We start from the raw sequence: 21,501 nt of genomic DNA on the forward strand, positions 1-21,501 counted from the left end.
TTTTTTTTTTTTTCGCTTCGTGTGCCCGATCTGTCTCATCTGGCGGCTAAAAGGAGCAGAGAACGTGAGCCGCGATGACGATCGGGCGTTGTCGATCGGTTGAATGCTGCCGAATACGGCGCTTGGCTCTGGCTTGCTGTGCGGAAAACGAGAAGGGCCACAAGTGAGGCTGTGCTGAGCCACGGTGGCTAGTGCAGCCAACTCAAACTAGTCATGCGCGGTGATGGTGTTTGATGGAGTCGGCGATGGGATGGGAATGGGGTTTGGAGAGATTGACAGGCAGTTTGTGGTGGTTTGTGGCTTGCAGGCCCCATGGTCCCTCTCAAGGGTCAAGTTTAGGTGACATGGAGAGCTCGACGGATGCTACATCTCCAGCGCTATTCTTCCTACGGAGTACGCTCGCTCTTCACCGGTGACATCCTGTATATCGACCAGGCTGCTGGCAGGGCGAGCGAGTCATGAGATCCTCTTTGTCTAAGACATGCCGTGGCCAGAGCTCGTCAGGTTCGCTCCCTAGTTTAAACTACTGACTCCGTACCAGAGTCCAGGCCTGGAACCAACGTGCCCGGCGCGCAACGGGGCCGACGGGCCTCTGGGCCAGAAGCCAGCGCAAGATGCAAAAGAGATGCGATCGATGGGAAAAGAAAGGAAAAGGAAAAAAAAAACTCTTCACCCAGGACACATGGCATCTCGTATCCTTCTTCCCAGCGTCGTTCTCTCCGCTGATGATTGGCCGTATGCAGCCCTATCTCGACTCCCCCACCACCCTGGCGAAGAATTTTTTTTTTTCTTTTCTTCTTCCTCTTGTCTGTTTCTCTCCCTGACTAAGATCAGCGCTTCCCAACCCATTATCATCTCGCTTTGCTTGCTTTTTCCTTTTTCCAACCTTCCCTCTTGTCTATCCCTTGCATATCCTGTCCCTCCCCCTTCTTCCTTCGTCCACTCTCGTCTGTGCGCTTGATGAAAAATTTTACTTTTCTATTTTTAATTTTAAGCCCAAAAGCTTAAAAGTAAAAATATTCTGCCGGTCTTGGCGTGCAAAGTCCTCGCATCAAGCAGGGAAAAAAAGGCTTTTTGCAGGGGACGAAACAAAGACAGAGAGAGGCTAGGGAAAAGGGACGGAAGACGGCGACCGGAGATGCAAGGCTTGATCTTGTGTTGCACGGCCTGGACGTTTTTTTTTCCCTCCTTGTGGCTGAGGTGTCGAGCTTGGACGACACATGGCATTCCTACGAAAAGGAACCGCATCCGCACTTCTACCGGCTCTGCTCTCGACAAGCTAGCATACTTATATCGCATCTCTTGCTCCTCTCCACACGTTCTTCTCCTCGCAGGGCCATGATCACTGCCAATACAATACATGGGCCCCAATCCGCTTGGCGCAACATGTCACCTCGTTTCTTTTGCATTTCTCGTTACCCACACCTACAGAGCATATACTCACGGAGTTCTTCAGAGCAGGCTTAGGGTTAGTAGGTAGGCATATAGATGATCGATGAAACAGTGGAAAGCGGGCGGTGGTGGACCGTCAACCCTCTCTCTGCCCCAGCCTAGTTAGGAGTGACAACCCCGCAGAGAATCCTGATTCGCTTCGCAGAGCATGCACATGAACCCCGTGCTTATTTAGACAAAACTCGCCACTTGAGATGTTCATTGCCAGGCTTTTTCGGTTTGGGCCTTCTTTTTTGGTGGGGGGGGGGGGGAGGGGGAGGTTTTGGGGACTGGACAGTGAATTCGCTATCCAACCGCCCCCCCTTTTCTTCTCTTCTCAGCGTACAGATGTTTACGGCGGCGCAGGTGTTTACGTCGCTTTGACAGAGATATTCGTCAATGCCAGCTGAGATTGACACTGACACGAGCACAGGCATTGACCTTTGACCAGTCTTGAGCTGGAGCGAGTATGGTTTGACAGGATGAGGCGAATATTTTTATTTTATGTTTCGACGGATTTTGATTTTGATTTCGTCTTCCTTCTTACCAGTCCCAAGGCGCTGGGATCCAGGGGTCCATCCTAACCGTCTACCAAGTTTGGGTTGGGCTGGTACCTTTTTGCCTCCTCCCCCCCGTGAACACTGACATACAGACACATCCTTGAAGCATGAGCGTGACTTGCATGTCGACTATCCCTCGACGTCTAAGTCCCCTCCCCACCCAGCCATGACGTACGCATGCAAGACTCGCTAGTTAATGTATGCATCGCTGTTGATTATTTTCCTGATTACTATTCCCCCTTAGTTACTTTCTGTCTGACGTGCAGAACCGTTACGCAACCAGCGCCCCGGAAAGGAATTAACAGCCACCTCTACTGCTCCCTCTCACCACACATGTATATGCGGGCATATATATGAGGTGACGGAACTCCGCAGCCCATGGGAACATATATAAACATGCATACACGACGCCACACCTATTTTCAAGCCACAACTCTCTTTTTACTCGTCTCGTCATACTCCTTTTTTGCCTCCTCTCCCGTTTCTCCGTTCGGTGAAGAAACGAAGAATAAGAAATAAGAAATACTAAGCTGAGGGAGGGAGTGGAACCTGGAGAAGGGTTGAAGGTACTCTACCGACTTATTTTTACGCATGTGCACCTATCATCACCGAGATATGCCTTGGTACGATATGGCCATTCTCCGTGCGTCAATTAGAAACCAGCCGGCTACCTTTGCCTCCCACCACCACCACCACCACTATCACTCCCACCAGCAACTTCTAACCTACCACCAGAAATATCTTACCTACCATCCAATCACCCAAACACCGATATCCCATGAAGGTAGTTGCTCTGAGGCAAACGAGAGGAAGAGAAATGTGTAGGGCATTACGTATTCTCGCCTCTCTGCCCTCACGCAACCAACACCATCACTTGATCAATCAGGTGTGACAGGAAGGACGAACATGCAAAAGACCAAACCGTCCAGTCGTTACTGTCAAAAGCCAGAATACAACCAGACATTAATGTAACGGGTACATTTTTCAAAATGGTTAAACCCCAGGGATCTAAAACGAACCTAACCCATCGTGCCGGAAACTTGATGCGCAGTACGGAGTCTTCTGATATTATCAGTCCAATTATTAACCACCCCCAACGACCTACCACGGACGAGAGTGAAAGGCCCAGTGGCCCCTTTACCTAACTAACTAACCGTCGCCTTTCTTTTTTCCTTCTCATTTCTTCTTCTCCTTCTCACTAACTAAACTAACTAACCCCCAACGAACCACCCTAACTGCCCTATCGACTCCCCAAACCCCCTTTTTCCCAGCGACTCTCATGTCCATCTCTACTCCAGCAGCCCAACCAGCATCCTTTTTTCTGCCGGTGGATATTGGTCTTCCCTCTTTTTTTTCTTTCTTTCTTTCTTCCTTCCTTTCTTTTTTTATTCTTCTTACCTCCTGGCTGGTCATCATTTTTCAACTAATTAATATTATTTTTTTGCAATCGGTTTGTTGCTCAATCTCCTCCACAGCCTCAGTTAATGCGGTACTGTATCTCCAGGTAAAAAGGCCGATAGGCGTTCCCTCTTGTGCTCCGCCGAATTCAGCTTACTTCGAAATACCGGGCGCCTGTCTCACGGGAACATCTAGAGAACTAAGCACTACCAACAGACTACAACACACACGTATATAAAGACCTCGAGTCGCGGAAACTGCGGAAAGACGTGTGAAAGAAAAGAAAGAAAAGAAAGAAAAAGAGAAAATAAAAAAATAAAATAAAAATCAGGTTCATCCGTCTGCCCGCTCTGTAACTAGCCTTAGTTAAACAGCTGCACGGTATGATTGATTGTTCTGCTCTATCCATGCACACCCATCTATACCTGGCGTATATGCCATTCCGGACCAGTGCTGGTTTATTTGGCTATCCTTCCATCCGTACCTTGATAGTTAACTAAGCAAGCAGCTGCTTGATTTTTGTGCTCTTGTTGGCCGAGGACGCCTCACTCTCCTGTTAGCTGCTGCTTGTTCCATTACACTACGACCAACTGTGTATCTCGACTCGCTAAGCCCCTTTACCATCAAGCGTTGCTAACCAACTAGTTAACGAGTGCATGTATGCGACATCCAGCAAAATGGGCCATGGGGATTTTATTTTCTCCTTTTATCCTTCGTATATGTCTTACCAGCTACATGTCAAACTTTGCGGCCCTCCTTCTTCCACCTTACACCGATCCGGGAAATGGTACAGCCATGGCCCTTTCACGCTCCCCGTGGACGTCGACGGAGAAGAGGAAAAAGGACGTCGGGATTCAAGGCAGGACACCAGAAGCCATCTCACCAGCCAACTAACTCGCTCAAAAACAGGGAATCGAAACGAGGAGGAAAAGAAAAAAAAGGCCCGCACCAATGTTTAAAGTGTCTTCTAGGCGAATTTCTAGAAGAACTTTCTTCCGGGTCTTTTATTTGCGTTTCTCGTTGCTTTTTTCTCTTCCTCTTGTTTCTTCTGCTGGGCTGGCTGGCTGCTGGCTGTTTTTGCTGCTTGCTGTCTGATTGCTGGTGGTGCTGAATTTTTCATTTCCCAGTTCAAGGCCAGGGACGGACCGAGCACCAGCGCCAGCGTGAGCACGAGTGAGCATCTGTCCACCAAGGGAGGGGGGGGGGGAATTCGGGGATGGCCCCATCTCTGGATTCTGGGTCGGAGTTTTGGCGACCCAGTTCGTGATCAGGATTCGGAATTCTTTCATTTATGCAGCGGCCTTGAATAGGAAACGAACAGGGATGGTGTGAGGAGATTTTTTGCTTCTTTATAGATCATTGATGATATAAAGTGATTGTCGGCAGATATGGTTCGATCCCGGCCGACGAAAATAAAGGGGAGAGTGAGTTGGTAGGAGTTCTTTTTTTTTTTTTCTCTTAATCTCTCTGTCCCTCCCTCTCTCTCTTACCTCTCACCCCGTGTTTGTTATTATGGTTATTGTGACTACCAAGGAAGAGAAGGTTCGGTGCGTGCAGCATCAAGGAACAAACGTATCAGAGATGTTGGCTTCCGGCTTGCGCTGACTTTCTTCCCGTGTCTGTTCGCTGAAGAAGTCCGAAGAGTGATCTGATCTGCCAGGCCAAAGCAAAGCAAGATAGCAAACCAGCATCTGGTATGGGCATCAGCGCATTAAGGTTGAACCGCATAAGATAGTTATTTAAAAAATGGGTCCCATCATCTGGTCTCATGCTTGTTCAGGTCGCAGATTGGCTGTGCTGTTAGATTAAGATGACCGACCAAGAGTTGGTGGTGCTTTGTCTCCATCCAATATAATGGCTGGGACGTGGGATGTCACTCTCGAATATAATGCCTTTCTCCGAACCACTCTGTCTACAGCAGTCAGTTTGATACCTACCTATAACAACGGCGGTTATAGGGGCGACAAAGAAGGGGGTGATGGCTGGCCCGATCGGGAAGGTATACACTGTACACCGTAAGACACACACACCCCCTTTTTTTTGTCCCAAGGCGCACACGTCGGAGTGTCCCGTATATGTACGGATTGCTGCGTATGATATAATGCTGGACTCGATAACGAGGGTGCAGACGGGGGGAGGAAACTGATCGTGCAACAGGCAGAGCGAAAAATAGGAGTGGGTCGTTCCCACCATCCCGCTCTGCCCTGAACTGCAAGTAAATGTTATTATTATTATTTAGTGTAGTGGTAATATTAATAGTCGTAGGGTGCTCCGGATGGGAAAATATCAGTCCCCAAACTAACTTACTAGTTAGTCGGCATTAAATTCTCACTCCAGCCAGCCAACAGTCCGCTTCACCAGACTCTGCTTGCGTTTCATGGACGCAAAAGCAAAGAAAAAGGGGACGCTCAAAATGTGAGCAATCAGGCGGCTCTCGACTTTATTTATTTTTATTTTATGATGCTGCTGGGGTATCAAGGCAGAAAAATGTGATCGTGAATCCTGGGAGTTGAATCCCCCTGATCTCAGGGGGCCAGGGGGCCAGAAAGAGAAATAAGCACGCAGTCTTTCTCAAACCGCCTCGATGGAGATGGCATCGAGTCGATCGAGGTCTTCTCCGTAGTCTCCGTACAGTAAACTAGTAAACTAGTTAGAGTGCGATGTCCGCAGACGTGCCTGAGGCTGCTTGTTTGTCTAGTTACCGAGGGCCATCCAATAGCATCCCGCATGCTTGAATCATCGCGTGCGCCCATCGAGACTTACGATGAAGGATCTGTTCCTTTCGGGTAAGGCCCCCGATCGATCGCTCGATCTCCTTGGAGATTGGCCATTGGACCTCCCCCCTCCCCCCTCCCCAGCCATGCAGCGAGTGGTGCGGTGGGTGTCATTTGTCGGAGAGCAGTCTGCAGCCAAACAGCCCTGGCCCCCGTTCTCGAGTCATATGGGATCTCTTGATACCTGACCTTACTTGACTGCCTAACTAACCGCCAGACGAGAACGGATGAATCTGGAAGCTGCAGGCGCTTCCCGCAGCAAATACGAAGGATTTCACCGTCTCTGCAAACACGGTCTGAATGGCGACATCGGGGCTAGGAAAAACTGCCGACGTCAATATTTAGTGCCAACGATCATGGACAACTCAAATCCTGGCCTGGACTGGCGATGGGATAGTTAGTTATGTAGTTAACAAGGGTGGTCCGCTATGACCGGCCGGCGTGTTTGTTTGGTTTGAGTGTTTTGGCGCGGGATGAAGATAAGCAGGGAGTGCTCATTCATCCTAACTATAGTTATCCCATCCTGCAAAACCGATGGATGGATGCGTGTATATGCTTGTTCACCGATATTCCTTCCCGGACGAAAAGGAAAAAAAAATTAAATTTGGGAGTTGCATCCATGTCCATTCATGACAAGCCATGTCGAATCGCTCTTCGTGTATGTACATATCCCATCTCAGATTCGATATGAGCGAAGTGTATACGAAGTAGACCGTAGACGATACAGGAGCGTGTTCACCGCTCCCGTAAGCGTTGCTGATATGACGTCGTAAAAAGCGCATCTTATGACATGCCCTGCATAAAGCCCAGCGTCTCCTGACGTGCAAACTGGCGATATATAACCATGCTTGATTTGCGGTGATATCTCGGTCCCGAAAACAAGCTCATCCTAGCATTCACTCATATTTCGTGGTATGGATGGTAGGGCGCTGGTCGTCGTTTTCATCCATCCATGGAATCGGTGTATGTGATATTCTGCATATATGTGTCAGTTATGTCTGGTTGATCGACGCATACGGGATGCATATAAGATACATACTTACTTACTTACAAGCAGGGGTAGGGGAAGGGTGTAAAGAGTGTGGATTTGATATTCAGTGCGTTAGAATTATGCATTTTGACACGTCGTTTCAACGCTCGAGCCGATCGATCCTACGGCGAACGTCAGGCATATCAAAATGAACGTGCAAATAAAACCAAATCCCGATGGTGCAGAGGTGCAAATCAGGGGTATGTAAGGGTCGTACTTGTTGTGGGGTTGGAGGTGATCATCTGGTGATATCAATTGAGGCATTTGTTGATGGTGGGATATGGATATCAAATTGTCAAAGCCTAAGTTTATAACATGCTATTATTATTGAGAAGTAGCAGAGTATGAAACCGAAACCAATATTCATTCATTCACTTTTATTCCTACAGAGAGATAGATAAATCCATATTGAGCCCACCAACGGCTCAAAACCAATCAATTCAACTCAAAAAACATGCAAAAGGGCACCCGAAACGCAGCAGGCAACCAAGAAAGAGCAAGAACCAAACATATAAATAGGCAGAATAGATACGACTAGTACCTCCAATTCACACATATTAGCTGTATAGATAGATGATAGATAGATGGTAGACGGGATCCGGTCCGTCGGGTCCAGTATCAATTTTATATGTTTTTTTTTGGTTTGTTTGTTAGTGAGTCCCGTCCCATCCCATGCCAGTGGGAAGGGGGGGAAACCCAAGAAATGAAAAGCAAGCGCAAAGAAAAGGAAACGCAAAGGAAGGACTTGATGTATGTGATGCAATATGCGCGGGAAGATAAATATATTAAGGAGCGGAATCGCGGAAACCAGCTGAGAAAACGCATCAAGCGGGAAAGGTAAAGGTAAATAAAATAGATAGAAGCCGAAATGGAGTAACCAAGAAACGTAGATAGAGATGAATAGAACGGGGATAGATATCGACCCGAATATAGCGAGAAGGAAAATGTGCTTTGCACTGGTATATAGAAAAAGAAGACGAAAGGAGAAAAAGGAGAATGCTGAAAAAAAGGAGGCCGTTCAACTTGATACACGCAGGCGGAATAAACCGGACCACAAGGATGTCAGACGAGGCTTCTTGGACCGATCTGCTGCCTGTCCCTGAGCCGTGGCAGGAGACGGAATGTGCACTGACATTGCGCGTGGTAGGGGAGGAGGAGAGGATGCCCCTGAGGTAGGCAGGCGGGGAGTACCGACCAGAGACATGGAGCGGGAGGTCTGCGCGACACGGGAATTTGGCCGTGGTTTGGGAGCAGACGGGTTTCGCTTGATGAGTTTGCGAGCTTGGGGCTGTTGGATGTCTGCTGGTGCTGTCACTGTGCGAGACATGGATGGTGGTTTAGCTGGTGGTTTAGAAGTAGGAGCTGGAGGTGCCTCAGGGGTAGGAGCAGCAGCTGAATCAGATGCCTTGACTTGGGATTGAGTTGGCGTTGTAGTGCCACTTGGCTCCTCGAGAGGAAACGATTTGGTCTTGCGGTACTGCGACTTGTAGTCCTCTCCGCTGGTCTTGGGGGTAGAGAGCGTGGTGGAGGAAGCAGACGCGAGGTTCGAGGTAGGCACAAGCGAAGGACAAGACATCGAGGCCCGGCTCTCAACAACGACATCAGTTTGAGGGTCCGCCTCGTCTTTATCAGTGATATCCGTCATGGAGCTTCCGGTGAACAAGCGAGAGGATGCTCTGGGCCACTGGGAGCGTCTGCTGGAGCGCGGCCGCGGTTGGGGCCCGTAGACAGATCGCTGGCGTATGGCTGTGGTTTCTTCCTCGACGGTAGCAATCTGGACCGTATCTGGCACGACCATGGAGGCACGCAAGAGAGCGTAGAACCGGGGCTGTTTGGATGCCTGTTCTGCAGACGATGGTGATGCTGTGGAAGTGGAAGCCGGAGCCTGAGCTGCCTGCATCTGCTGCAGGGGTATCAGGGGCGGGTTTGGCTGCGGGTTCTTGTTCCTGGTGAGGTCGGAGTCGAAGACCACGGTGTTTCGACGGGCCATGTCTGAGGCTGCTGGGGTGCCGCTTGGGGTGTTGTAGGATTGTGACCTGACAGCTACTGCTGACGCTGGCCGGGGCATTGCGGCTGCGTTGGAGGTAGCCCGTCTTGCTACAGCTGCAGAACCAGAGGTAGTGGGACGGGGCCTAGCAGCAGCAACTGAGGCGGATCTGTGGGCGGTGGATTGACGAACCTGGCGGTCGAGGCTGGAGGTGCTTGATGAAGCCATTGGGTTTGTAGCAACGCCGGCAGCAGGAGGAGCAGCAGGAGGAGCAGCGGGAGAGCCAGTGCCGTAGTAAGAGTGGCTTCTGACGGCAGAGGGAAGAGTTCTGCGAGTAGAGGCTGCGGTATCAGCTTGAGGGAGACTGGAGGTACTGGCTGAGGCAGACGGGTTGGCCGAGTAAGCGTGATATGTCTTGGGTGCACCTGGAGCAGCAGACATGGGCCTTGCAGCAGCAGTAGAAGCAGTAGAAGATGTAGTAGAAGTGGTAGAAGTAGAAGAAGCAGTTGGCTGGCCCTGTTTGTCCAAGCTGGACGAACTGTTTGATGCAGCGAGACTGGTACCGGAGTATGCATGGTACGAGGGTATCTGTGTTGACGCCGGCGCCTGGACAGGGACAGGGGGAGGCCTCCTGGTTGGCTGTGGAATCTGATGGACGGAGGTCAGACTGGACGAGCTTGAAGACGACCCAGAGGCCGACGTAGCCGTCGAAGTGACAGCAGCAGTCGAAGTAGTAGTAACAGGGGCAGGGCCAGCTGCAGGGTATGCTGCATGGTAGGACTCCTTTCTGAGCAGCGATCCAGGGGAGCGCCTGACGGCGGAGACAGCCTGGTAGGCCTGTCTCTCGATGGAGGCCGCGTCCGAGGAGGAGGAGGAGGCCGCCGAAGCCGAAGCTGCCAGCGGCACCGAGGAGGCCGAGTATGCATGACGGTAGGGCTCGTTCCTGGCGGCCGCGGTGGACATGGGCCTTGCAGCGGTGGACCGGGGAGCCGGAGCATAGGAGGCGGCGGCGGACTGGGACTGGAGCTGGAGCTGGGGCTGGGGCTGCTGGGGGTGTCCGCCTACCGCGACGGAAAAGGGTCTGTCAACGGGATTCAGGTGTCGGGTGCGAGAGGCAAGCGGCCGGCCGTTTGGAAAGGAGAAGCTCTCGGCCCAGGGGTTTGTCGATGTTGATGCTGCAGCTGTTGATGTTGGCGATGCAGTTGTAGTTGTGGTGGTGTTGGTGGTATCGAACTGCGGGAGGTTGTTGACCAGCGAGTGCAGCGACTGGAAGTTGCCGATGGAGGGCAAGTAGACGGGCTCCTCGTCCTCGGGCACGTCTGGAGACGCAGATGCAGGGCCCGGATACGCCTGGTACTGCTGCTGCTGCTGCTGCTGCTGCGGACTGTAGTATCTCTTGCCATCGTATCCGTCCTGGGGGTGTTGTTGGTGTTGTTTGGTATGCAAGGGCGGGAGTTGCTGGAGCTGCTGCTGGCGGTCTCTGGGGCGAGTGCCGCGGATGTACTGGCTGCCTCTCGACGCCGAACGGGGCTGCATCATGGCTCTCTCTGGCTTCCTCTTCACTTCGTTACTACTATCGCTACTTTACCTGAAAGACGGAAGAAAGAGAGAGCCTTATAAAGTCTGGTCTGCTCAGCGACGGACAGGGAATTAGATTAAAAGAAAAAGAAGACGAAAAAAAGGCGAGCCACCCGGCACTCCACCAGGTGCGCAGAAGGCGAGGTTGAAACGGCTCCTGAAACAGCGTGAAACGAGCGTGGACGAGAAGAGCGAGGGACTCAATCAAACGAGGGACATCACCGGTGATGGACGAAGAGGAAGTAGATGAAGAGAAGTAGAAGGGAAAAAAAGAAGAGGCAAGGAGAAGAAGAATGCAGAAGGGGAAAAAGAGAGGAAAGTTGCAGGTTGAGTGTGGATGCTGCGTTACACCGTGGCCGTGGATGGAGGGATGACCAGCCAGTCGAGCGGAAAAAGCAATTCACTTAATCTCAGGTAAGCGAGAGAGCGAGGTCGATGAAGCCAAGGTGAAGATGAAGAAGATGAAGTTGAAGAAGTATTCATTGGCAATGCCAGCAGTCATGAGTATGATATGATACAGACTCCATTAAGAACAGAACAGAACAGGAACAGACGCGAACAGAAAAAAGCAGAACCCCCTTAACCGATGAACCCCGAAGAAAGAAACCCAGTCGTAAAAGCGTCTAACCACCGAAACCATAAAGGGTGCCTAGAAGATGATGTTAGTATAAGAAAGAAACGAAGAGTAGTAGTAGAAAGGGAAACTTACGGCCCTGGCGCTTGAGAGCGTAGACGACGTCGAGCGAGGTGACTGTCTTGCGCTTGGCGTGCTCAGTGTAGGTGACGGCGTCGCGGATGACGCCCTCGAGGAAGGACTTGAGCACGTTGCGGGTCTCGCCGTAGATCATGGCGGAGATACGCTTGACACCACCACGGCGGGCGAGACGGCGGATGGCAGGCTTGGTGATGCCGTGGATGTTGTCGCGGAGGATCTTGCGATGGCGTTTGGCACCGCCCTTGCCGAGTCCCTTTCCTCCCTTGCCTCCTACAGCTTGTTAGCCTGGCTCACTGACTCGGTTTTTGAGAGTAGACACTTACGTCCAGTCATGATGAGTAGATGTAGAGGTGGAAGTTTGAGTAGAAGAGAGACTTGACTTGACTCTTGACTGAGAGTAGATGTAGATGTTGTAATAGTAGATGTTGTAGTTGTAGATGTTGTTATGAGTTGAAGTTGAAGTTGAAGAAAAAGTCGAGAGCTTTTCTACTTTCGGCGCGTCGGGCGTGATCTGGGGATCAGCCAATCAGCGTCGAGGATCAGGATCACTAAGCAGATCAACCCAGCCAAAGCAGCGAGTTCTGATCTAGACAGCCCAGCGAAGGGCCGCCAGGACGCTGATGCGAGGGCAACAAGCAAGTAAAAAGCGGCAGATCAAGGGCCGAGTGAGTGATCCTGCCTTGACTTCGCTTCTCTGCGTCTTTCACTGCTGGATCACCGCTGGATCACGCGCAATCGCCGTCTCATCAGCTCATCAACTTTCTGTCTCGCCAGATCAACCCTGCTTAGCTAAGCACTCCTGCCAAGCCGCCGCCCCTACAAATATCTTCGCCCTTTTCGCTTCTTCCCCTCAACTTCTTCTCTTCATCACCAGCAAGACATCAAGAAGCATCTCAGAAGCAACTTCATCTTCATCAACAAACAACTTCTCAGGACCATCCTCTATCAAGACTCAGTCAGTTATCTGATCTATCAAAATGGCCAGAACCAAGCAGACTGCCCGTATGTCATTCTCACTCCTCCCTCTCGCTTCTCCCTCTCGCTCTGTCGCGTCTCTGACTGTGTCCAGGTAAATCCACCGGTGGCAAGGTCCCCCGTAAGCACATCGCTTCCAAGGCCGCCCGCAAGGCCGCCCCAACCACCGGCGGTGTCAAGAAGTCCCGTCGCTACAAGCCAGGTAGATACAACACTCTTCAGTTTTCATGATCTCCTACTAACAAAAATAGGAACCGTCGCTCTGCGTGAAATCCGTCGCTACCAAAAGTCCACCGAGCTGCTCATCCGCAAGCTCCCCTTCCAGCGTCTCGTCCGTGAAATCTCCCAGGACTTCAAGACCGACCTGCGCTTCCAGTCCTCTGCCATCGGCGCCCTCCAGGAGTCCGTCGAGGCCTACCTCGTCTCCCTCTTCGAAGACACCAACCTCTGCGCCATCCACGCCCGCCGTGTCACCATCCAGCAGAAGGACATCCACCTCGCCCGCCGTCTGCGTGGTGAGCGTTCTTAGAGCACCACTCGCGCCATATCCTTCTTTTTAACGACACACGGTCTGGGGGTTCATGTTTTTTCTTCTCTCTTGCTCTCTTGCTCTTTTTTAACCACTATCGAGGCTCGGACATGGGTTTGGTCAGAGGCGTTTTCATCATGTTATTTTCTCTTTAAAACTACCTTATGTGTATAATATCCAGCTGCAAGGCTGAGGACGTAGCTTGATCTTAATCGACTCACTTTACGTCTACTTCTGTTATTTTTCTCTTGTTATTCTTCGCGTCGTGGTCGTGGTCGTGTCGGTCGGTCATGGGGCGATCCGGCTGACTCGGCTCGTTTCGGTAGATTTTTCACCAGTCATCAGCATCACCACGATAACCACAGTATAACCACCAGACAATATAGACAACACTATAGACAACAGTGTATAGAGATAGCGACGATGATACTGATACTGCGGTGCCCTTGAGATGCTGCGTCCTCGTCTCCTGGCGCTCCGTCACTCGCGCGCCTTCACCTCCTCTTCCTCCCTCGCAAAGCCCAAGCCATCCACTCTCTCTACCACTACTACCACTATCACTTCGACTTCGACTTCGACTTCATCTACGGTACTGTCAACCGCCTTCTCGCGCATCCAGGCTTCCTCCCTCGGCCGCGCCCTGCTCTGGTACGGCGACAAGCAGAAGAAAAGACCCTACTGGACGCAGTTCTTCAGCACCGTCGTCATCTTCCTTCTCTCCGACTTTAGCGCCCAGCTGCTCGTCCCCTGGATCACCAACGACACCACTCACGATGACCAGCAAAAGACAAAGACACAATCAGGAGATAGTACAGAGACAACGAAAGGGATCCTAGAAAAGTACGATCCGGTGCGCACTCTACGGCATGTCAGCATCGGCGGGTTCGTGGCTATTCCCAGCTACACATGGTGAGCCTACTACCTACCCATACCACTGAGATCTGAACATTATCCTACGAGAGTATTATCTACGAGAGTATCGACGAGAAGATCATCCGTTGACAGTATATAACAGGTTCATGTTCGTCCACAACAACTTCAACTACGCCTCCAAGTTCCTCTCGATAGCCACCAAAGTCGTCCTCTCCCAGGTCATCTACGCGCCCCTCTTCAACGTCTACTTCTTCTCCGCCCAGTCACTGCTGTCCGGCGCCAGCTGGGCCGAAACCCTCCAGCGTCTGCAAGTAACCCTGCCCGTCAGCATCGTCAACAGCGCGAAGATCTGGCCGGCCGTGTCGGCGTTTATGTTTCTGTACATCGATCCGGCGTTCAGAGCCATATTCGCGGGCACTATCGCCCTCGGGTGGCAGACCTATCTCTCCTGGCTGAACCAGCTTGCTGCAAAGGAAGTTAGAGAGAGAGAACTCGTTCGTGGGAAAGTCACTGTCTAGACATTCTTTTAGATCTCTTTGCGTATATATGTTTTTGGGCTGTATATAGATTGGTATATAGATGGTTATTTATATAGATGGTTGCATAGAGTTGGTAGCTCGGCAGGCAGCAACATCTCCTTCTCTCGTTCATCAACTTCAACTCTACTATCTATGTCGTCCTCCTCCTTCGACTTCCTCGAGGGCTGGACAAGCGATGACAGCCACAGTCTCTCCGCCAGCGAGACGGAGCTCGACATCTCGCCCGACGAGGCTCTCCTGCTCGCCGACCTTATCGCCTCCGTCGCCGATAAGCCGGCAGCTACTGCTACAGGCTCGAGCCAGCATCATCACCAGGCCGCGCCAGACATAGAAGACCATGAATACCTGCGTCTGGCGCTGGAGGAGACCTTTCTCCCGGACGACGATAGCTTCTCGGACAAGGAACATCAGCATCAGACTGGTAAGGCGATTTCTCTATCCTAACCCAACTCTTTACTGACTTGGCCTGGCTAAACTGACAGCGCTCTGCAGCTCGCAACCCCATACAACTAGACGCAGATAAAGACGCAGATAAAGACGCAGATAAAGACAATGCAGATGGGAACAATGGAGATAGAGATAGAGACAACGATGTCCGTGAAGAGGAAGACTCTCGCACACCCCTCGAACGCTTCAGACGGCCCCCCATGAAAGGCCTGTCAGTCTCCGACCTCGTCTCCCCGGCCTGGTGCGAGCTGCAATACACATATACCCTCCTCCACGGGCCCAAACAGACCACCCCCGCCATGAAACGCGGCACAGTCGTCCACCAGAAGCTCGAGAACGAAGTACACACCTCTGTGCCCGTGACCGTGCTCAGCAAGGAAGACGCCTGGGCCCTGCGCATCTGGAACGTGATATACGCCCTTCGCACCCTGCGAGATACCGGTATCACACGCGAAATGGAGGTCTGGGGGATGCTAGACGGAGAGATCGTGACGGGCGTGATCGATTGTCTCTCTCGCGACCGCCCTACTACACACGCTGATCTGCATCCCTTGCCCGCGTCGTACTCTGGAGTACGCTCGACTAAACGACTGCATAACACGCGCGCTGGATGGGCGTTCGAGCCCATCGGGCAGAATATTATACCATTGTGCGAGGAAGGGGGTATATATATTACTGAGGTCAAGACGAGAGATGCAGCGAGGACCGGTACGAGGTTACCTGCGCTTGACTCACCTTCTTTCAGGCCTGCGCGCATCCAGTTACAGCTTTATTACCACTTCTTGACCCGCATGGTGGAATCAGAGGATGTCAGCGTGTTTGATATTGCGGAGAGGTATGGGCTGAAGCCTCATGCCCCGCTGTCAGACGCCTTTCTGGCGCAGGTCGGCAGCATCAATGACGATTACTTTGAGAACGAGGCTTGTTCGTGGAGTCAATCGAGGCCCGATGAAGGAGGGGATGGAGATGCTAGTTCCGTCGGCGATAGACTGGATTCCTTGACGGTGCTGTTGAATCATAACTCGCTGTCGAATCTGTGGGATCTGCTCAAGGAGAATCTCAGACTGACCTTTTTACGGCCATCTACGTCTGCTTCTACTTCTACTTCTACGTCTACGTCTACTGCTGCAGGGGATAACCAGGTGACGCTGCTATCGCCTATACTAACAGTGTCATACGTGGCTCAGGACAGGCCAACCACAGACACGGAAAGGGAGCCAGAAAATACAGTATCAAAAGAAGACGGACCAACTGACGCAGAATCAGGATCAAACACGCCCACGCCCACGCCCACCCTGTCAGAAACCCACAACCACAACTACACACAACTAGGCACACGCTCGTTCATCTTCGACCCAGACTCACTCTACCCCTATCTGATCGAGGGCTTGGCCTGGTGGCACGGCCGACGGCCTGCTCACGCCATCCCCGTCTCGCAGGCTTGGAAGTGTCAGTCCTGTGACTTCAGGGGCACCTGCAGCTGGCGCCGGCAGCGGTTCGAGATGCACATGCAGAAGATCCGGGAGAGGGGCAACAGCAACAGGTAGCTTGCGATCTGTTTGTTGATCTTTTGATCTGCTGGGTCTACATAATGGGCGATAATATAGCATTGGCGTTGTTACATATATAGCTAGCTAGATAGGTAACCCCCCTAATTGAACTGTTTTGATATCCCACTTCTCCATACATGAGTAAGTCTCGAAGGGTCCAAATTAGACTGCCGACGTGGCACGCTTGATGTAATAGCCGTCCCATCAGACTGGAGCTGGGCCGTGGCAACGTCCCGGCGAGCAAAGTCAAGCAATAGCCTATCTGCTGGTCTCCATGAACGCGTCAGGCACAGCGTGGAGAAGTGTTTAAATTGGCATTGGCATCTTATAGGGACGGAAGTTCTTCGGCGACACATGTCGTTGGCAGCTATTGCCTTATCACCGTTATTACTGCTGAAATATACCAGATGTCCATATATCTGTCGGCGTGGGTATTGTAGACTCCGATGAAACTCCGTGATCTGTAGATGTAGCATGATATAGTTACTACGGCTGATCACTATGTAGCTACGGTGCCGCAGCAGCAAACACCCACCACGGCAAACTCTCCAGTATCTTGGGTGATTTACATCCTAGGGTAGGTCTAATATACTCTATAGACATGGTATACATGCAATTACTCCATGTCACGCTGTGATGGTGGAGGATCGGGCGAAAGTGTTGATATCAAAATATATTTTTGCATTTTTTATCAAATTTTAATTATTTTCACCAAAACTACCAAATAATCAAAACAACATTGATAGACCACCCACCAGCCACCCAAAAAAACGGCCGACTGACGGATGGAAAGTCCGGAAACTAGTACTCTGTAGATAGACAGATGGGTTAATAGCCGATATGGAGCAACCGTCTGGTGTGTTGCTGGCCGTCTTGCCCTCCTCATGCCCGCGCTCTCTCAAGGTGTCCGTTCATCTGGCAGCGAAAGACCGCCAGCTTGCCAGCTGCTTACAGGGATACCAGTTGCTACCAAGAGATAACCCTTACAGGCTCCTGTCAGCTTATATTGGGATCATACGAGGCCAACCAGGCTTCTCTTTACTCTCTATATATACGCTCTCCATATATGTATATAATTGTCTGCTGTTGTTTGCATGGTATGAATGGTATTTCGATTACAGGATAGATTACAGGATGGTATCTGTGACAGCCCCTGGTAGCTTCAAGTATCCTCCCACGCATCCGCAGCACCGAAGATACCTAATGCTACCCCAGCCAGGCCTGCAGGCGTTTGTTACGCATCATATTTAGCCAGGCCAGCATGCCGCAGCCATTGGGCGCAGGGCGCTGGAGCCAGCCTGCAGCGTCCTGAGTGTTTACTTTCAATACCAGGCAGCGTCACGGCCGATACGGGGATGCGGCGTCACGTCTTGTCACGGCGCCCGACCTGGCCTGCTTCTTCGCCTTCGATCGCGCTGCTTTTCGTCTTTTTCCTCTTCTCTCTCCTTTCGCCTGACCTGAACTCGCCTCCTGCTCTGCGTCCTGCGCCTCCGACACGCTGATACACGGGTACGTTGACGTGGGCCTGCCTGTCCCGTTGGTGATACTTAGATCTGGCTGAGCTGACAGGCGATAGCTGTAGATAAACCACCTAACCACTTACTCACTTGATCGCATCCCTCAATTGACGACGACGACGACCACCACCACCCACAATGACCACGCGCAAGAGACGACAGGAAGCCGGCGAGGAAGAGGAGCTCCAGGCTCTTCCTAGCGACCAGAGCGACGAGGAGGAGGAGGAAGAGTAAGTCGCGTCTTAGCTGTTCTTGCGAGATGGTCGTCGATGGCGAGGCTGATGCTGATGCTGATGCTGATGCTGACGTTGGTGTTGGTGCTAGGTTCGACGACGAGTCTGACTTTGAAGGCGAAGAGGAGTCGGAGGAGAACGAAGACGAGGAGCCTGCTGAGGAACCAGAGCGTGAGTTTTGACTTTCTTACCTTGTACAGGATGGCTGTTCCTTGGGACGGTGATGGATGCTAACGCGGTGCAGCATCGGCTAAACGACGCAAGACTGGTCGAGCAGCAGCTGCTAAGAAAGCTCCTGTCGATGATGAAGAAGAGGATGAGGAGGAAATAGAGGAGGAAGAGGAGCAGGAGCAAGGAGAAGAAGAGAAGGACGAGGAGGAAGAGGCTGAAGGCGACGACGAGGAAAAGGACGGCGATGCTGAGGACGACGATGAAGTCGCTGAGAAGCCTGCCTCGGACAAGAAAGCTGCTGCTGCCGCCGCCACCACCGCTGCCGCTGCTGGAGGAGAGGAAGAGGAAGAGGAAGAAGAAGAAGCCAACGAGTGAGAACTCGCTGGCATGTACGAGAATGTGATTGGGAAAACTGAACCTGAAGCTGATTTATGAAATGTATTTGATAGAGGAGGACAATAGGAGTGTTTGTTTGTGTTTATCTGGGGGGTATCATCGTATATTCTGTAGTGCTGAGACTTGGAGCCAAGTATGTAGATGGGCTATCCGTCTACTTCGTCTGGAGCCCCTATTCACGGCATCGCTAAAGGCGATAAAAACTACGGGACGGATGTAAAGAAATGAATTTTTTATATTTATATCGCCCCACTCCCCTGCCGTTCGATATGCGTACACTATTAGCCCGTAAGTACCTGGGATACGGTCACTATTCGTTCGTTCTGGCGCCCTGAGGCTGCACGGCCAATGAGAGTGAACATCATGGCATTTAATGCTATGTATAGAGCAAGTAACTCATGCATGCAGATAGACAGACACATAGATACAATCCATATAAGTTTAAAAAAGAGACGAGTTTATAAGCAGTCTAGCCGTCGCTTCCGCTGCTTCGGAACGTCGCGCAGAGCTGGCAGTATTGGTGCGTGAGATCGAGGATGGGTTGAGGCAGGTTGGTCGCCTGCACGATGCTGCGGACTTTGACCGCGCCCTCTTCCTCGATCAGCTTGCGGATGATGTACAACAGGTCCGGGGAGAACTGCTCACGTTAGCATCGCCATCAATATAAGACAGCCTAGGATAGGAGGAGACTGGGTGGTGGTCACATACCTCAGAGTACCAGCGGTACTGCCAGGCTATCAACCTGATCAACGCGTTGAGCATGCCTCGCGTATCGTTCTGGCGCTCGTACATCTTCAATATACCCCGTAAGGCCTTGGGCGAGAACCGCACAGACAGACAGTACTTGTACGCCTCGATGGCCTCGGGCAGGTGGTGCAGGCGCTCGGCCAGTTCGCCGAGTATCTCCCACTCGGTAGGCGATTTCTTGTAGTCAAGGGACTGTTGCCGGGACTGCGCCATTTCAGACCGCCAGATGGTGTACACCCGTAGATCTTCGTACAGCACCATGAACAGGTTGTCCAGCCAGCGCTCGCACAGACGTTTGTTGTGGAACTGGGACGTGGAATTGGTGTTTTCCTGCTGCAATTTGGTTCAAGTTAGCATTGCATTTCACCTTCATCTCTGTCAATATAAGTCGGGAAAAAAGAAGAGTAAAACGTACATCGTCGTTGCCAGACTTGACTACCTCTGAGGCGACTGTCTGGTTGGGTTTCTCGATCCCATGGTGCTCGGAAGACTGCTTGGGTTCGCCGCCTTCACCTCCATTCTGCTCCGAGGCTCCCTGCTCATTCTCAGACTTGTCACCATCGTCGTCGTCCTCCTCGTCGTCGCCGTCATCGTCTTCTTGGGTTGTCCTGGTAGCCTGGCTTGCGCCGTCATGTAGGGCTACTGTGCTGGCATTGTGAGCGGTGCTTCCTGGTCGGGTTGCCGTCTGTCGTTCCACCCTGTACTCTTCCTCCATGACAAACACCTCGCTTCGGATCTTCAGGAGCTGATCCCATCCAATGCTTGCGGCAATCTTGGTCAGCAGGTTGTACGCCTTCAAAAACGTTCCCTGATAGTTGCCTGCATGCAATTTTCGTAGAGTTGGATGCACCATGTCATGCGGAGTGCCTTCCTTGGGTTGACCCTCATCAATCTCGTCCAGCAGGCTTTCGGGAAGCACAGGGAGGATGACGCGGGTTGGCTGGGGCATCCGCGGTGAGTCTCGGTCCTGGTAGTTGAACATCGGACAAGAGTTCAGGGTCAACAGTGCTAAATTCCACTTCTCAAGGCTCACATATACCTCCGCCAGCCGGATCCAGGAGCTAAACTCGCTCGGTGCCGCGGTCACGCTGCGTTTGGCGCACTCAAGCGCCATTTCATGCTCGCCTTTGCTCTGACAGAACGCAGCCTGGCAGTCCAGCAGAGCATAGTCCATGGGTATATCCTTGAGAGCATCGTGCATCAATCGAACAGCCTGCACCTCTTCATCGGCTGATATCAGAACCCGTGCAAGAAGAGATGACACCTCTACTTCTCGTGCTCGGAGCTTCTCGAACAGGTTAATGCCAGACACATATCGTCCCGTTGTATTGATGTATTTTAAAAGGCCGGAGGTAAGATGGTTGGTGACTGTGTTGGGGACCTGGGTTTCAGGGTCAGAACTAAGTTGTCGGCCTAGAAAAGAAATAGGGGGTGGTCCGCCGTTAGCCAATTGCACACAATTCATGACATATTTGAAGGATAACGAACCGTTGAAGAAGAGCCTTTCTGCGGCATCGAGGAATTTGTGTTCCATCTCCGTGTTGGTGATCGGGTTGAACCGTCTCACGCCCACGATCTTCTTGATGGCATCCCCGCTTCCGTCATCCGCATAGGAGTAGGACCTTAGCACGCCGCACACGAATGTCTCCAGCCATAACGCTTCAGTTGCAACACGCTTGTCCCCTCGCTCGTCGATGCAATAGCTCTCCAGACTTCCCGGGATCTTCACCTCAACCCTCATATCTACATGAGAGAACGCATTGTAGCAGCTATCCCGTACGTTAGCGGCTTGTATCGACACCGGAGGGACTATAACTGATGGATATATAGTATATACCAGTATATTCCCGCAACCACTTTATGTTGCTTGTCAATCGGCGAGTAGGTAAGAGTGTTCACGTAGGCCGCTAAGCTGGCTGATGAAGACGCATCTATTCCCGTTACATGGTGATATACTCCGGTCTAGGCCACCACTCGCTCAGTTAGCCCTAAAAAGAAATAGTCGCTTGAAGGATAGCTGCAACGAGCTAGGAACGGCGCATCTAACCTGA

The 21,501-nt window shown here is 51.6% G+C and overlaps 8 protein-coding genes across 8 annotated transcripts; 3 read left to right on the forward strand and 5 right to left on the reverse strand.

Annotated features, from left to right (window-relative positions):
• Positions 1-3,167: 3,167 nt before the first annotated feature.
• Positions 3,168-3,407, reverse strand: TRV_03605 (uncharacterized protein; the record flags this gene model as incomplete). Its single annotated transcript, XM_003022235.1, has 1 exon — positions 3,168-3,407. One exon carries the CDS (start codon positions 3,405-3,407, stop codon positions 3,168-3,170), a length of 240 nt encoding a protein of 79 aa, XP_003022281.1.
• Positions 3,408-4,393: 986 nt separating this feature from the next.
• Positions 4,394-4,678, reverse strand: TRV_03606 (uncharacterized protein; the record flags this gene model as incomplete). Its single annotated transcript, XM_003022236.1, has 1 exon — positions 4,394-4,678. The coding sequence occupies one exon, from the start codon at positions 4,676-4,678 to the stop codon at positions 4,394-4,396; it is 285 nt and encodes a 94-aa protein (XP_003022282.1).
• A 3,533-nt stretch (positions 4,679-8,211) lies between these two features.
• On the reverse strand, positions 8,212-10,716 carry TRV_03607 (uncharacterized protein; the record flags this gene model as incomplete). The annotated part of the gene is made up of 1 exon (XM_003022237.1): positions 8,212-10,716. One exon carries the CDS (start codon positions 10,714-10,716, stop codon positions 8,212-8,214), a length of 2,505 nt encoding a protein of 834 aa, XP_003022283.1.
• Positions 10,717-11,420: 704 nt separating this feature from the next.
• Positions 11,421-11,806, reverse strand: TRV_03608 (uncharacterized protein; the record flags this gene model as incomplete). The annotated part of the gene is made up of 2 exons (XM_003022238.1): positions 11,421-11,743; positions 11,797-11,806. 2 exons carry the CDS (start codon positions 11,804-11,806, stop codon positions 11,421-11,423), a joined length of 333 nt encoding a protein of 110 aa, XP_003022284.1.
• Positions 11,807-12,450: 644 nt separating this feature from the next.
• On the forward strand, positions 12,451-12,977 carry TRV_03609 (centromere protein Cse4, putative; the record flags this gene model as incomplete). Its single annotated transcript, XM_003022239.1, has 3 exons — positions 12,451-12,475; positions 12,543-12,650; positions 12,700-12,977. 3 exons carry the CDS (start codon positions 12,451-12,453, stop codon positions 12,975-12,977), a joined length of 411 nt encoding a protein of 136 aa, XP_003022285.1.
• Positions 12,978-13,428: 451 nt separating this feature from the next.
• TRV_03610 (uncharacterized protein) lies at positions 13,429-16,383 on the forward strand (the record flags this gene model as incomplete). Its single annotated transcript, XM_003022240.1, has 4 exons — positions 13,429-13,817; positions 13,993-14,348; positions 14,430-14,810; positions 14,882-16,383. The coding sequence occupies 4 exons, from the start codon at positions 13,429-13,431 to the stop codon at positions 16,381-16,383; spliced, it is 2,628 nt and encodes an 875-aa protein (XP_003022286.1).
• A 1,779-nt stretch (positions 16,384-18,162) lies between these two features.
• On the forward strand, positions 18,163-18,682 carry TRV_03611 (conserved glutamic acid-rich protein; the record flags this gene model as incomplete). Its single annotated transcript, XM_003022241.1, has 2 exons — positions 18,163-18,307; positions 18,381-18,682. 2 exons carry the CDS (start codon positions 18,163-18,165, stop codon positions 18,680-18,682), a joined length of 447 nt encoding a protein of 148 aa, XP_003022287.1.
• Positions 18,683-19,172: 490 nt separating this feature from the next.
• Positions 19,173-21,191, reverse strand: TRV_03612 (uncharacterized protein; the record flags this gene model as incomplete). The annotated part of the gene is made up of 3 exons (XM_003022242.1): positions 19,173-19,340; positions 19,412-19,783; positions 19,866-21,191. 3 exons carry the CDS (start codon positions 21,189-21,191, stop codon positions 19,173-19,175), a joined length of 1,866 nt encoding a protein of 621 aa, XP_003022288.1.
• Positions 21,192-21,501: the final 310 nt, after the last annotated feature.

The sequence above is a fragment of the Trichophyton verrucosum genome, assembly GCF_000151505.1.
Source record: "Trichophyton verrucosum HKI 0517 chromosome Unknown contig00296_1.f1.exp, whole genome shotgun sequence".
Lineage (NCBI taxonomy): Eukaryota > Fungi > Ascomycota > Eurotiomycetes > Onygenales > Arthrodermataceae > Trichophyton > Trichophyton verrucosum.